Genomic DNA, 14,867 nt, shown 5'->3' with positions numbered 1-14,867 from the left:
TTTTGCGGTTGAGAACACAATTTTCTGGGTTCCGCCCTTCTTTCTTTTTTTTCCTTGTGTTGGGAATTCACTAAGACCATCTCCAATGGTTCATCAAACTTTGCATCAGATTTAAAATTTGATAAAAAAATCACTTTTTGGAACTCCAATGGTTTCATCAAATTGGTATCAAAATGAGAATGGAACAAAAAATTCATCAAATTAAGAACAGGCTCCAGATTTTACCATTTCACTGTGCGTTACCGTTGGGGTGGGCCAACCGGTCAACCAACCGATTGTCCGGCCGATTGACCAACCGATCGACCGGTTCCCTTTCAAATAGGTAGGTTCAAACCGGTCAAAAAAAGTTCAAACAGGTAAAAAAAAAAAAAAAAAAAATTACCCTTACCACTCGACCCTTCCCTTTTGACGCACAGTTAGAGCAAACCATATCAGATTGAGAAAATTAACTTTTTTTTACTCAAATTTGGTGAAAATTTTGATTCACCGTTGGAGATGCTCTAAGGTAGAGAAACATTATTGGCAAATTTAATTAGTTGTATTTTCTTCTCTTATTTCAAACTTGACCATAAATAAATAATTAAAATAAAAAAAAAAAAAAGCAAAAACACTTTTTTTTCTTTTCTTTTGCATTAAAATATATGCAAAAAGATCCTCATTGTTTTAGTTCATTTTGCACCTCCCCTCCATCATTATATATATATACTAACAAATTTTATATTTAAATTTTTAGATAGTTTGATGATAAAAGGGTGGTTTAATGAATGAGAAAACCATTTAGTAGTTTAGTTTTGAATAGTTTTTTTTTAAAATAAAAAAAAAGGCCTTTCAACAAGTTATTAAATGTTGTAGGTAGTAGTTACAGGACATGAAGGGCATTATTGGGACTAGAAAAGAGGTAACAACTTTCACACCAAATGAATTGTATGCTTTATATAATATAATAGATATGGCGAAACTGTGATTGCAACACAATGCAAGACAAGACAACAACATGAGGAGACACAAATGGGAAGGGCTGACTTGGTAATATATTTCAGAACAGAAAAAATAAAAACACACAATAAGCAAGTTTCTAAAACTTTCCAACCTAGAACCCTAGGCTCTATCCAGTATATAAACTTAAAATTCCGATACACACAAAATCTTCTAACCTGAGTGTGACTTACAGAAAGAAATATAATGGGGAAAAATCAAAAATAAAATCTTGCTGACTAACCTTGCTGCTGTTGCTTCCGGAGCATGATTGCCCTTCAACTACCATTCTCATCCTTTCTTTCCATAACTCAGAATTCAACAGACCTTGTGTCCCTTATTCTTCTTTCAACGATATGTGCTTTCCTTACTGTTTGAATAAATGTTACAGTCCGACCTCATCTCATGAAACAATGGAAAAGAAAGGCTTAGATCCCGATAGAATTTCACATAACAAAGAACCTATGTATGATATGAACAATAAATCTCCCAACTCTTTTTGTGGGTATCAAGAAGGTTGCACAGCCAGCCTCTGCAGATGCTCGAAGAACACTTGAAGACTGACATCGTCTGTGAAGATCATTTCCATCCCAGCTGCCATTTCATGAGCATTAGTATACGTAGCTGATGGGTTCAACTTTGCTAATAAGAATCTTGCCTGCTCAACATGTCATGAAATCATAAAACAAATTTAGTTCAGTTTCCAATACACTGCTTTGATAATGCAGCCCTTAACGCTAAAAATTGAGAAGCAATTTTAAAATTGTACAAGAAAAAAAATTATAAGCGAAATTTATTGATCTAATAATTATAAACCGTAAAAAGCTCCCTCCAATTATTATTATTATTATTTTTTTTAAAATTAAGCAGAAAGACACACCCCAACAACCAACTATAGCCTGAAGAAGCCAGCAAAATCAGCAGTGAGGCCAGATTCGCCCTTTAATAGTTTTTTGACCTCGATTAGTTTTCCATGAAATTTTATTTGATCAAAGCTGCACTCTTGCTAGTTGTTCAATTTATATGACTTTTTCTTATCTTTAGTTACATTAACCTGTTTTGGCTATTTTAGCATTTCGTGCACAATTACAGCATTCATAGAGAAATCAAAGATCATACATAAGATATATGATTTTTGTTTAAATATTCCAGTAGATTTGTCCCCCAAAAAATGTATATAAACTTTCCACTTTATTTGATATTTATCTTTCCTCTATCTCACTCATTTTCATTTATTATTTTTTTAAATTTGCATAAGAAAAACCAATTTGGTTACCACTTCCGCCTTGGGGTTTATATCTTGCTTCATGTGTAGTAAAATGCCTATCCAGAGGCCTTGCCTTCAAAAAAACAAGACAAAAAGAACAGAACAGAACAAAAAACAAGACAAAAAGAAAACTTTGCCTTTATAAACTAAGGGATAGCCCTTCAAATCCAAGCTGAGCTTCTACTATACTCTTCCGTTTCGATAAATGTGGATTTCAAGTCAAGGGATTTGACTTTAATTGTTCAAGGCAATAACTCCAATTTAAATATGATAGTTTACTTTTGAATTTCAAAATTGAGTTAAATAGCTATATCAAGATGGATTTGAAATAACTAAATAAAACTAGTTATTTGAAATCATGTTAAGAATGATCTTTCTGGCTAGGAGGATCCTAGTAAAATATACATATCTTCTTCCATTTTTTTTTTTATCCATTTAACCTAAAAATCCCTTGATTTGAAATCCATATCTAACCAAACGGACCCTTGGGATCAGCAAAGTCAGTGCTGCATATCACCACCTCAGATTCCCAAAGTAGATTACAGATATTTCACTCACATAAACATGCAAATGCATAAAATATATCATTATTAGGATAAATCTGAAGTAAAGGCAACAATTATGACCTGGGAACCGTGTTGATCACAGATGACCAATCTTGGGACAGGAAAACGTTCCCGGATGATCATTTGAGCATCATCCTGAGGAGCTTGCAATAACTGTGCAAATGCCTGTGAGGGGGGAAAAGTTGTAACTCATTAAATAAGAAGAATTGATTATTCTTTTCTGAAAACATAGCTCACTTCCATAGCAAATATCCAAAAAGGCCTGAAGCTTCATTGGATAAAAATAAATAACTAAATGGATTAAAAAAGCAGTTTCTGAATACAATATATTATGACAATAAAATCAGCTTGGTAATCCACTAGAACAGTAACATGTAGCAAATTTCAAATGGTCCAACATATGCAAAGCAAAGTTTAGCAGACAAGTTTCTTTCCCAGATCAGTTGTTCTTGGTCAATTCATATCAAGATTTCTCTACACCTGAATTAAGAGAATGGACTTAGGAGTGAGATTTAATTTGGGGCAACTAATTCCTTGAAGAGTTGACCCATTTTGCTTTGTCTGAGGTTTGATCTAATAATCATTTCATTACTACTCATGCAGACCAAGGAAGCACTCCCCTCGAAGGCGGAAGTGGGTATACAAAAGAAATCAATTTGATTGCATCTTTACGATATCAAGGTGTTCTACCCAAGGGTAGCACGTCATTTTGGGGCCAGCTTACCTAATGCTTTCATGGACCCAACATAAACATAGGTCAAGAGTATATGGTCATATGCATTCATTGAAAAATGTTCCAAGTACTTGCCACATCATTTTGGTGGGATTTCCGCATAACTTTCCAGTGAGAGCATATGGCTATAATGAGCACATACCTGGTGTTCAGCCTGACTCTGGTAACCCATGCTTCGCCACTGAGCTATTGTCATCCCATGGAAAATAACTACACTGAAATAAGAATCCAGCAAGAGGATACAATCAGCTGATATGGAAGCCACATCCAGCAAAGCTGGTGTGGGCAGCGAATTGAACGAATATGATATTAGTGATGGTTGAATCATGACAGCAGCATTTGTTATATTCTCCCTGTTTAACAACATGCGAAAATAGGCTGTCTCATCTGGACTATTGTTAAAAACCTGCCACAAAAAATACAAGAAAAAAAATAGGGAAAATAAGATTTATATGACACAATATAAAAGTTTGAAATTGAAGAGGTAAAAGAACGAAAAGTTGGAAGTCACAATTACCTGCACAAATTGCGACCGCCGCAGGTTGAACATAAACTGAGGGAACAATGAAAAACACGGGTTTAATGTAAAAGATGTTGGATCATCCTTCCGGTAGTCACCGAATTTCGAACAGAGACGAATAAGGTTCCTATCCAACCACCGTGTGGCATCGAACCCTTCCTGATGAATGTAAAATCCATCAATGGGTAGGAAAGTTAGATATACATACACAAAAGTCTCATGAGGAACAAGAAAACAGAAATCATAAGAAAAGAAGGCAATCAAAAAGTTGTATGTGTTCTTCTATAAGAAGGAAAGAGTGAAGTAATTTGATTAACCACAAGGTTAAACAGAATCTGATTTCACGTATAATATCAGGTATTCAGGATAAAGGTTCTTTTTCTATAGAAAAAAGAAAAAAAAAAAAAAAAAGTAGTGCAAACAATGCCAATAAAAATCTCCGTACTTCCTCCCAATGATAAATGAAAATAGACTTCCTTTGAGAGAGAAATTAACTCAAACATGAAACCACAAGAAGTAATGCACCAAAAGCTGAACTAAGCATATAGATCATTTTGTGAGTGTTGGTTTCTGTGTCTGAAAACAAATGAAGACAATTTTTTGAAATTAGTAAAATACCTCCATCTCCATTTTAGAAGAAGCTAATCTTGTCATCACTACAGCAGCGGTCTCCTGATCAAATCCCTGTACTAATTCCTGAGGCAAAATTCTTTCATGTCAGAAATGGCCTTTTTCAACTGACATAATTCCCACAAAATTTAAAAATGTCTAAAGAAGCCTATCCTACCAGTGTCGAGAAGGGGAAGCAAAAAAAAAAAGAGATTAACATATGCATTGAATAAAAAGAAACATACAAGATAAGACATCATGCATAGGGGTGGGCGTCGTGTCATGTCATCTCGAGTTTGTGGCAGAATTATCTCAATAATAACCTGACCTGTTTATTATTTTGTGTTATCGTGTCATGTCATTTTTGATCCATGTCTGGTTCATGTTGTATTAACGTGTCACGTCAAAAAAAATTTACTATTAACTAAAAATATCAAATGTAAGAAAAAAAATTTAAAATTTCTTCACAAATTAAATTTAATGAAACTAACCTCTATTAAATGAAATTATTTATAAGAATATTTGATTTCAACTTAATTTTATTTTCTTAATTATTAAAATTATATTTTATTATTATATTTTTTACTAGATTAACTCAAATAATAGACAAAAAAATACATTAAGTTTAATTAAAAATAAAAACAAAACCTATATTAAACTTAAAATTGTATTTTACATACGTTTTAAAATAAAGGGTAAACTACCAATAGGTCCTAATGGTTGGACTTAGGCCTCGTTTAGGAATAGAATTTTTTAGTAACTTTTTGACTAAAAAAAAAACTAGTATGTTTAGAATGAGTTTTGATTTTTTACGAACAGATGTGCAAAAAGTAGAGAGAAAAGGGAATCTTTGATTTTTTAGTATAAGTTGTTGGCTTTTTGATTTTTTTAGTGATTTTTTGACTTTTTGGATAAAATCATTGCTTGCCAAATGAGGCCTTAATTCCCATCAAGTCTTATTGAAAATAAATCCTAGGTAAAATCGTCGTTAAAATAATTTTTTAGGATGATTTTTTGCATGTCGCTAAAAATTGACAATTAGTGACATTTTTTTATCACGATTTTTATAAATTGTCGCTAAAACTTACAATTAGGGATATTTTTCTATGACGAATTTTTAAAACTATAGCTAAAAGTTGAAAATTAGTAACTTTTTTTGTGACAATTTTTTTAAACTGTTGCTAAAACTTATAATTAATGACATTTTTTGTGACAATTTTCAAATCGGCATTGAAAATTAACAAGTAGTGACATTTTTTAATAGTGTTTAATGAAAAAAGCCATTAATTATTATAGAACCTATTGAACAATAAATTCACCTATTAGGACCTACACATTAAGTCTCCCTTTAATAAATTGGATGAAATTATGTAAGAGATCAAAAAAAGTCATGATATTCTTTAGTGGAAATAATATTAAAATGTATAATTCATTATACGGGGTTATTCGTGTCAATTTCGTGTTATACAAATTTGACACTAACCCGACCTCTTTAATATTCGTGTTATCGGGTCGTTTTATATACAAGTGTCAAGAAATGGACAATCCTAACCAGCTAACTTCGTGTACGGTTTGAGTTGTGTCATTGTGTCGCGTCGCATATTCCCACTCCTAATCATGCATTGAAATATTAAACCCCAAACGGAGAAGTAATGCTCCATTAACAGATATAATTTATAAACTAACACAATACTTGTGTTTCCTATTTCTCCCACCCATGTCCACCGTATACGACAATGGTGCATGAACTCACTTATTTGCAGTTATTTTACAACTTTTCATGCCTAATGTAATCATTTTGTTCCTTCCATCAAATTGTAATTATTTTGTTCCTCCCACTTTTTTGCAAATTTCCCAAAAAAAAAAAAATTAAACATTTTACCATCATACCTCTGAGCCAACAGCACTATCTATCCATCTTCTACTAATGGTTGTAACTCGCATCCTTGTTTGACCATCAGGACTTTGGTAACTGCATTTCAATATTTCACCAAACATTATTTGGTTACATTGGAAGCATTTTCCTTTTTTGTTGAAAGGTAAAGCAAGTCAATGTATTTATACAACCCAATAGTTAAGGCAATAAATAGGCATCAAGTCTTCCAAGAATGGAGCCTGTAGGTAGATCTCCAATATACCTTGTTAGGATCTGTATATACAACATTGTATTTAAATTTCCTGCAGGTTCTGACTTTTCACTAGATGAAATATCAAAGAAAACAGTCAAGCAGGTGCTTTTGTCGAGGCTGCACAACTTCCAGGCTGTAGTGTTCCCCTGTCCAATGACTGTATTTGCAACAGCAGGCCCTTTCTGCAAGGCTTACAGTCATAAGTATCAAGATTACAACTAAGATTTAATCCAGATTCTGTTATGCAGTCAAGCAGAGAACAGCTGTTCAATTACAGGAACAACTCCATCATCCTACACAAAATTGTACATACAAATATTAAATAAACCAACCTTCTCTAATGTTGTGCAAGGTCCAATGATGCCCTGAATTTTGATATCTTTAGAACAGTTGATCTCAAGTGTTCCACTGAAAGAAATAAATCATTAATGAATTTATAAGCCTAACATAACCCACATCAAAGGTGCACAAAAATCTCCCTATAATTTAAAATCTCAATACCATCCACATATTGTTAACACATGACAAATATAAAAGTATTCCAATACAAAATTTCCCTATAATTTTTGCCAAAAGAAATTCCCAACAAAATTACTAGCATATTATTGAGATTTTTTATAAAGAAATTATACATAGTAGAAAATTTGAAATCAATATTGAAAATAAAACAATCAAATTTTGTATGGTGGATAGGTTAAACTTCTTCTAGTTTATAGGTTCACAAACTTTCTTTTTTACAACTTCATTCTTGGCTAATCTCATAAATATATTGCATTCCAAAACTTCATTGTAAAGGTGAAATTATGTCCTCCATATAAAAAATGTATGGAATTGCAGGAATATAAGAGCATTTTAAGGGTATTCTATTCCTCTATGAGTTTTACAACACTTTAAGACTTGCACGTAAATGACATCTCTACATGGAAACATGATACAAAGGAGACATTTACAGAAACTTAAGAAATGCTTAAACACTAGCTAGTGATTATAGCACAAAAAGTAAGTCAAAGAAACACACACATACACATACAATGCCTATGTAAAATAGAACAATAGAATAGGAATGGCAGCACTGGATTTTGTTAGTGATGACGCAAGTATTTAAGAGAAATTTTATTTTGATCTCTGAATAAGATGGTGAAAACAAAAACCTTTAAACCAATAAGATTCCATAGCACGATTAAATAATTGAAGGCCAACGAAACAAGCTTATAAAAGTCACAATAATACAATCAAAACTTAAATAAACAATAATTAAAAGAATATACTAGACAGATCTTAATGCTTTCAAATGTTTCATAATGAACTCACTTGAAGGAGAGACCAAGAGACTGTTCCCCATCTTCAAAAACACGCTTGAAAGAGTCTTTGAAAACAGGATGACCAAAACTTTCAGATAGAACGACAAGGCCACCAGTTCTTTCAATAACAACCTTCATTTCTGCAACACCAACCTATAAACTAATACTAGATTAGATCAGAGCATGACAATGCATCCATCTACAAGGATTCAACAAACATTCCTCAAGTTCTATAGAGGACACTCCAGCAAAAAATATGCTACAAGTTACCCACACATGATAGAAACAGATGTATCATATGTTAATGTTACACAAACCCTTTCTTCTCAATTTGAAAGGGTAACGATGCAACCCAAACTAAATCAAAAGGAAAACTAGAGCATTGAAAAATGAAAGAAAACCACAAATGAATGACTAACAACCCTGTAAAAATCTAAGACCCATACAAGATATGAATATCCTCAAGGTTTTTTAAGAGTTATATTTTAGTTTGGGTAAATTACACCAAAAAAAAAAAAAAAAACCAAGGTTTTATGTGCTTTTCAAATTAAACCCCAGGATTTCAATTGCATCCATTTAAATCCTGATTTTTTTAATTTCGTATCAATGTTAACTATCTGTCCATCTCTGTTAACTTGTTTGACAGGAGAAAAAAATAAAAAACTAATGCACACATGGCACATTTTCATTTGCCCATTTCACTTCATATTAATCTTATATTTTAACATGATCACACCATATCAATACCACCATATATTTATCATCCATTACATCAAAGCCATTTATCATATACTTACCATGAACTTCAACACAATGTATCAAAACTCTCACCTTCCCCCTTTTTCTTCTTCTACAGGCGCCAACGAACAGTCACCACCCTTGGCCTTACGCCGCCACCCCCTCTCTCAGCTCCACCATCACTAGCTCTCTCCGCCACCCCCCTCTTAGATCCACTACACCCAACCCTCCACTCCCACCTACTTCCCTCAAATCCGCCATTGATAACCCTCATCTACCACCCCTGCCTTAGATCCTCCACCGCCAATCTCTACTACCACCATTCCTTTCAGATCTACAACTCCATGCCACCGTCTCCATCAAATCCACAAATCAATTTTTATAATAAAATTGTTGCAGATCTGGGAGAGGAGGGAAAGAAATTAGAGAGAGAGAGAGAGAGACTGAGAGTGAGGCATGTGGAAGAGAAGGTCCTGCAATGGGAGTGATTTATAGGCTGCATATCTTTTTTTGCGATCTTAGTCATATGGGTCGTGCTTGTATTGCTTTGATTGATCTTGATTTGTGAAGTTTTTGGTATTGATTTTGGTTCACTTTGGTGAAAACTGTTGAATTTGTTGATTAATTAGGGCTTGATTGGAAGGTTTGGGGGTTGTTTTAGATGTTTGGAGGATAATTTATTCTGGAGCTTGGTCTGATATTTTTGTGGTTTGATCTCTGTATTAAGGCTTAGTTTTGTTGATTTGAGTAATTTACAGTTTCTTAACAGTCAATTTAATAGAAGATTGTTTATGAAAATTGATTTGTTTATTTCTTATGTTGTTTTATTTTTGGAGATGAGATGATGAAGAGAATTGATGAAAAGGTAAAGAGAATTGATCTGGTGTGGTTCACACTAGGGTAAGATAAAATATAGATGGTTATGATACATTGATAAGTAGAATTTTGATATGATTTGGTCAAATTTAAAATTAATTTAAGGCATCAAGTAAGAACATGCCACGTTTATTATATAAAAAGATTCCGTTGAATGATTTAACTGAAATAGACGGAGGGTTCAAATCAGTGTTTTAAAAAGCTCTAGGCACATTGAGGCGCTAAGGTCTCCTGGAGCTTAAGCGTGAGGCGTGAGGCGCAAGGCGAAGCGCGCGCCCCACTGAAGCGAGGCGCAAGTTGTTGAAGATAACCAAAGTACTAATATAGGCAAAGTTTTTAACATAAAACAAATATTTTTAGAATTTAAAAAAATAAAAATAAAAAAAATAAAAAAAACGACATTCAATATTCCAAAAATCATGAAAAATAACATTCAACGTTTGAAAATTTTCTCAAAAATAACATTCAATCTTTCTTTGCCCTGTACTATCTATCTTTCTTTATCAATTTATTAACGTGATTCTTTTTTTTTTTTTTTAAGATAAGAAACTCACACCATGTAATATCTTAGTGGGTTTAATTTTAAATCGGAACCAAATTGCCTGATAGATTTAATCATTCTTTTAATCTAGTGTGGTTCACACTAGGGTAAGGTTAAAAATAGATGGTTATGATACATTGATAAGTAGAATTTTGATATGATTTGGTCAAATTTAAAATTAAAAATAATATTGTATTAATTTAAAGCATCAAGTAAGATCATGCCATGTGTATTATATAAAAAGATTCCGTTGAATGGTTTAACTGACATAGACAGAGGGTTCAAATTGCGTTAAAATTTAAAATTCAAGGTTTAAATTGATAAAATTAAAATCCTAGGTTTAATTTGAAAAATACGTAAAACCTTGGGGTTTTTTTTTTTTTTTTTGTAATTTGCCCTTTCAGTTTTGTTTTCATCGTTATCTTTTAATCTAAAAGACAGAAGCAAATGTTTTTGTATAAAATATAGTTACCTTCCATTTTGAAAAAGCAACAGGTAAAAACTCGCATTACTAACAAATTGCAAATACAATTGCAGAATGCATAACCAAATATAAAGGACCACAACAAACCTGATCAAGTGCAGAAGCAAAAAGGTCTAAGACGTGACCCTGGCTGACCAGCTGCTTTGCAAGTTCCTCATAAAATTGAACTGCTTTTTTAAAATATGGAGCTGCATCCTTATCGAGATCTTTATGGGAACGCACTGGATCCGACATATCTTTTGATACAATCTGCTTAGGAAGGGAAAATAATAAACAAGTAAATAAGATATCAACTCTTGATGAACATTAAAAAGTAAAAAAGCTAATATAACATAACCAAGCAGAAAAGCATTTAAAAAATAACTTTTTTCATTTTTTCTAAATGAAATTTACAAATTCTATGTTTGAGTTTGACTGATACTAGTGATGGCAACCCAATCATAACTTCCATTTACCCTTCTTTCTTTCTTTTTTTTGAGGGCAAAGGTGGAATAGAATGTTGCGATGAACTAGTATCACTACGTAGAATAAACATTTAAGAAACAGTAAACTAAGTGATCTAATAAATGGTAGCATTTTCATCACACCAGTTCTTCGCTCACTTGCAAATGCAACAAAAGAATCAGAGCACTTACCGCACCCGGCCCTTCCGTGCATGGACCGCCCACCAAACCTACAATTCTAGCAGGAGTGCCAGCTGAACAAGCTCCAAGCAAACCCGCCGCAATGCTCAATGCCACTCCCGTGCACCTAAATGCCCGATTACCGGGTGGCACAGGCCACTGATCTGTACCTAACTCATCCAAAAGCTGAAATTCACAAAAAATATCAATCACATTTCAGAAAATCAACCCATTTATCAAGTCACAAAATTGAATACAAGGACTAAACCATCTAACCGAATTTAGCATGTATTCACATTCCGAAGCCGGCAACAAAAACTTCGTAACCCCCGAAACGGCAAATCCCCCCTTCTGAATCCCAGGGCCAGCCCTCCGACCAGACAATCCGAGCCCCAATTGATCCAAAACCTGATCTTTCGACAATTCCTTCGAACCCCGAAACACATAAACCTTGGACATATCCGAAAAACCCAATTCATGAACCTGAACCTGAGTTCCAAACGAAACAAACCCAACAAGCGAATTGTCCGGTAACAACCCGATCGCTTGTTTCAATGCCGATTTCGCAAAACCCAATTCCTCCTCGATCACACAAGTATCAAGCACGAACACGAACACCGGAGGCTGAGAAGTTGAATAAGGGCCAGCGGGGAGAGAGTAGTCGATGGAGGTGTATTGGGGGTAGAGTTCGGCGGGGACATTGGTGTCGGAAATGGCGGAGTAATGGTGGGGGAAGTGGTTGCGTTGGAAGCAGAAGGGGCAGATCCAGATTAAGGCGGCGAAGTCGACGCGGGAGAAGGGGTTGAGGACGGCGGAGCAGGTTTTGCAGCGGAGGGGGGAGTAGGGGAGAGTGGGGATGTCGGGGTGGGGGCGGATCGGGGAGATTGAGGCGGCGATTGGGATGACGCACTTGCTGGATTCGACTTTGGTGCGAGGCCAGGCGTTCCAGGTCATGCGTACTCCGTCGATTCCTTCTGGATCTGTCTGTGCCATCTCCGACATCTTTTTGATTCTGGGTTTTTCTGGGTATCGGTTTTGGTTTCTGGGTTTTCAATTTCAGAGAGACAGAGAGGACGACCCCTTGAGGAAGGAGAGATGGGGTGAAGGGGTCACCGAAACAAAAGACAGAGAGGAATTGAAGACTGAGGAATAATGGGCACAGCACAACAAAGAGGAGAGAGATTTACAGACGTTACTATGAAGTAATTGCTTGCTAATGGGGAATTTTTGTTTTTAACAAATTTTATTTATTGGTATTTTATGAAGCACAATTCAATAATATGGTATTTTATGAAGCACAATTCAATAATATAAAAATAAATAAATATCCCTTGTTCTAAATTGATAAAAGCAAAAAAATAACTACCTCAAAGGGAAATGCACGTGTATTGATTTAGATATGTTATATGTTTAATATTTATTTTTGTTTTCTTGTTGATTTAGATATGTTATGTGGTGTTTTAAAAAATTAATAAAAAGTTGATTTTTTGTTTTTTTTAATCTATTTTGTCTTTTTATAAGTAAAAAATATGAGAGATAATATAATTCAAAATAAGTAAAAGCTAAAAATTAACATTTTTTTTCCTTCCTAAAACAAAACACCCATATATGTGTAATATTTATTTTTGTTTTCTTGTAGTTTTTGTTGGAGAGATTATATGGCACCCCCAGATCCTTACGTTAAGATTAATTATATTTTATTTCTTCAATTACAATTTTAAGGTTGTCTTTGGCCTATTTTAAGAATTAAGTTAAAAATTCATTGTTTAACTTTGAGTCATATTATTTTTTTATTTTTTTATACATTTTTTCAAAAAAGAGTTTAAAAAAATGAAAAAATTACCTTTTAATATACTTCTCAAAATATGATAGTCTAAGAATTTATGTCTCATTTTCAAATTAAGAAATAAAGTGAATAAGTGAGTGATTTCTTCTAGGGGCTGATGTAGCGAGGTATGCATGTGATTTCTTCTAGGAGTTGTCGGTCATCAAAGTTCATGTTCGAGGCCTGCTTCAATCTCCACTTCAATTGGAATGGAGTCCACCCGCTGCTGGGATCTTCCAGGTGAATTTTGATGGGGACTTGCTTTGTGTCTGAGGGAGTTGTTGGGGGTATAAGCTGTTATTCGAGACCATAATGGGACTGTTATTGCGTCTCTGTCTGAGCAAATGGATGCAGAGTTAGAGGTTGATTGTGTTGAAGCTTGGGCCGCTCTCAAAGCCGTACAGTTTGCCATTGATATTGAGGTGCAAGATATCATCCTCGAAGGGGACTCACTTGTTGGAAATGGCTGGAAAAATTTTGGGTAAAACAAAAAAAATTTCTAAGTTTGGTTTATTATTAAAATGGGATTAGTGTATCTATTTTCGTGGGTCAAAGTGGTAATCCGTTCTATGTCGCGTTGTGATTCACGTAGTATATTTGGTTGCTCAAAACCATTACCGAGTGAATGAGAAATTGAAGCCAAAGTATGCTCCATGGAAATGGAGTTTTGGTGAAAAATCCTTAAATGTTTGAATAAGGCTTGTCCCACATTAATTTGGTGGGAAGTTTGGAATGTGTTTATAAGGCTTAGGATTAGAACTTGGGGTGTGCCCCAAGGGATACCCAAGTTTGTAGAAGAGATAGGTTATGGGCTAGACCCATTGGATCCAAAAATCACCACGCGCCGCCGTCCGTCCGATTAGTCGGGCATGGGTGTGTGATGTGAGGTTGTTGGGCTTGTCCGGCCCAATACCAATCTTTTTGGGCCAAAAACATGCATTTATTTGTTGATTGATCATTTTATCTTGGAAGATAGACGTACACATTCTGAAAGTACCATGGAGAGGACGAGTTTGGCCCAATACCAATCTTTTTGGGCCAAAAACATGCATTTATTTGTTGATTGATCATTTTATCTTGGAAGATAGACGTACACATTCTGAAAGTACCATGGAGAGGACGAGTTTGGCCCAATACCAATCTTTTTGGGCCAAAAACATGCATTTATTTGTTGATTGATCATTTTATCTTGGAAGATAGACGTACACATTCTGAAAGTACCATGGAGAGGACGAGTTTGTCTTAAGGACACAGTGCCGAGCACTAGACTTGATCAGATTATTATTCGAAGAAATTAATCAAGTAAGTTGTTTAATTTATTTTCTGTTTTATTTGTTTATTTAAATCAGATTTTAATTTTGTTTTAGTAACAAAGTAAAATCTGTTTTTATTTATTTAATTTTTATTTCTAGTTTGATTTTTGTAATCAAACATTCTTTCTCCTTTCTTATTTTTCTTTTGTATTCTGTTTGTCGTTTAGTACCCAAACAGAATTGATTTATTTAAGTATAGTAAAGATTGTCCAACATCTCTTTCTGTTGTTCGGGCACAAACTCTTATGGCAGTTCCGACAGTGGGGTGTCCAACATGTTCGTAGGCAAGGGAACTCACTAGCACACTACTCGGCTAAGATGGCTGTGGAGTTGGTAAGATGCTCAGTCTGAATGGAAAAACTTCGAT

General features: G+C 34.3%; 1 protein-coding gene across 2 annotated transcripts; it reads right to left on the bottom strand.

The window, feature by feature from the left end:
* Positions 1-1,011: 1,011 nt before the first annotated feature.
* On the bottom strand, positions 1,012-13,653 carry LOC114316206 (protein transport protein SEC23 E). Of its 2 annotated transcripts, none has more exons than XR_014333357.1 (12): positions 11,639-12,590; positions 11,375-11,548; positions 10,827-10,988; positions 8,111-8,253; positions 7,132-7,207; positions 6,809-6,981; positions 6,561-6,642; positions 4,680-4,757; positions 4,059-4,220; positions 3,684-3,947; positions 2,252-2,973; positions 1,012-1,633 (listed from the first exon to the last, which is right to left on the bottom strand). XR_014333357.1 is itself a non-coding variant. In XM_028262870.2 (12 exons), exons 1-12 carry the CDS (start codon positions 12,362-12,364, stop codon positions 1,484-1,486), a joined length of 2,295 nt encoding a protein of 764 aa, XP_028118671.2. In that variant the 5' UTR covers positions 12,365-13,653; the 3' UTR covers positions 1,012-1,483. The 2 variants fall into 2 exon arrangements, 1 of the variants encoding a protein (XP_028118671.2); XM_028262870.2 differs by having other exon boundaries at positions 2,869-2,973; positions 11,639-13,653.
* Between the last annotated feature and the right edge of the window lie 1,214 nt (positions 13,654-14,867).

The sequence above is a fragment of the Camellia sinensis genome, chromosome 6 (genome assembly GCF_055761805.1).
Source record: "Camellia sinensis isolate YWXY chromosome 6, ASM5576180v1, whole genome shotgun sequence".
Lineage (NCBI taxonomy): Eukaryota > Viridiplantae > Streptophyta > Magnoliopsida > Ericales > Theaceae > Camellia > Camellia sinensis.
Note: the sequence above shows the minus strand (reverse complement) of the source record. Positions and strands in the feature narration are given on the sequence as shown.

Coding starts and splice junctions, on each gene's coding strand:
- LOC114316206 (XM_028262870.2), bottom strand. CDS start 12,364: ATGTCGGAGATGGCACAGACAGATCCAGAAGGAATCGACGGAGTACGC. Junction 7,208..8,110: donor TCTCTTGGTCTCTCCTTCAA/GTGAGTTCATTA, acceptor TATTTCTTTCAG/TGGAACACTTGAGATCAACT. Junction 2,974..3,683: donor AGAGTCAGGCTGAACACCAG/GTATGTGCTCAT, acceptor CCCCCCTCACAG/GCATTTGCACAGTTATTGCA.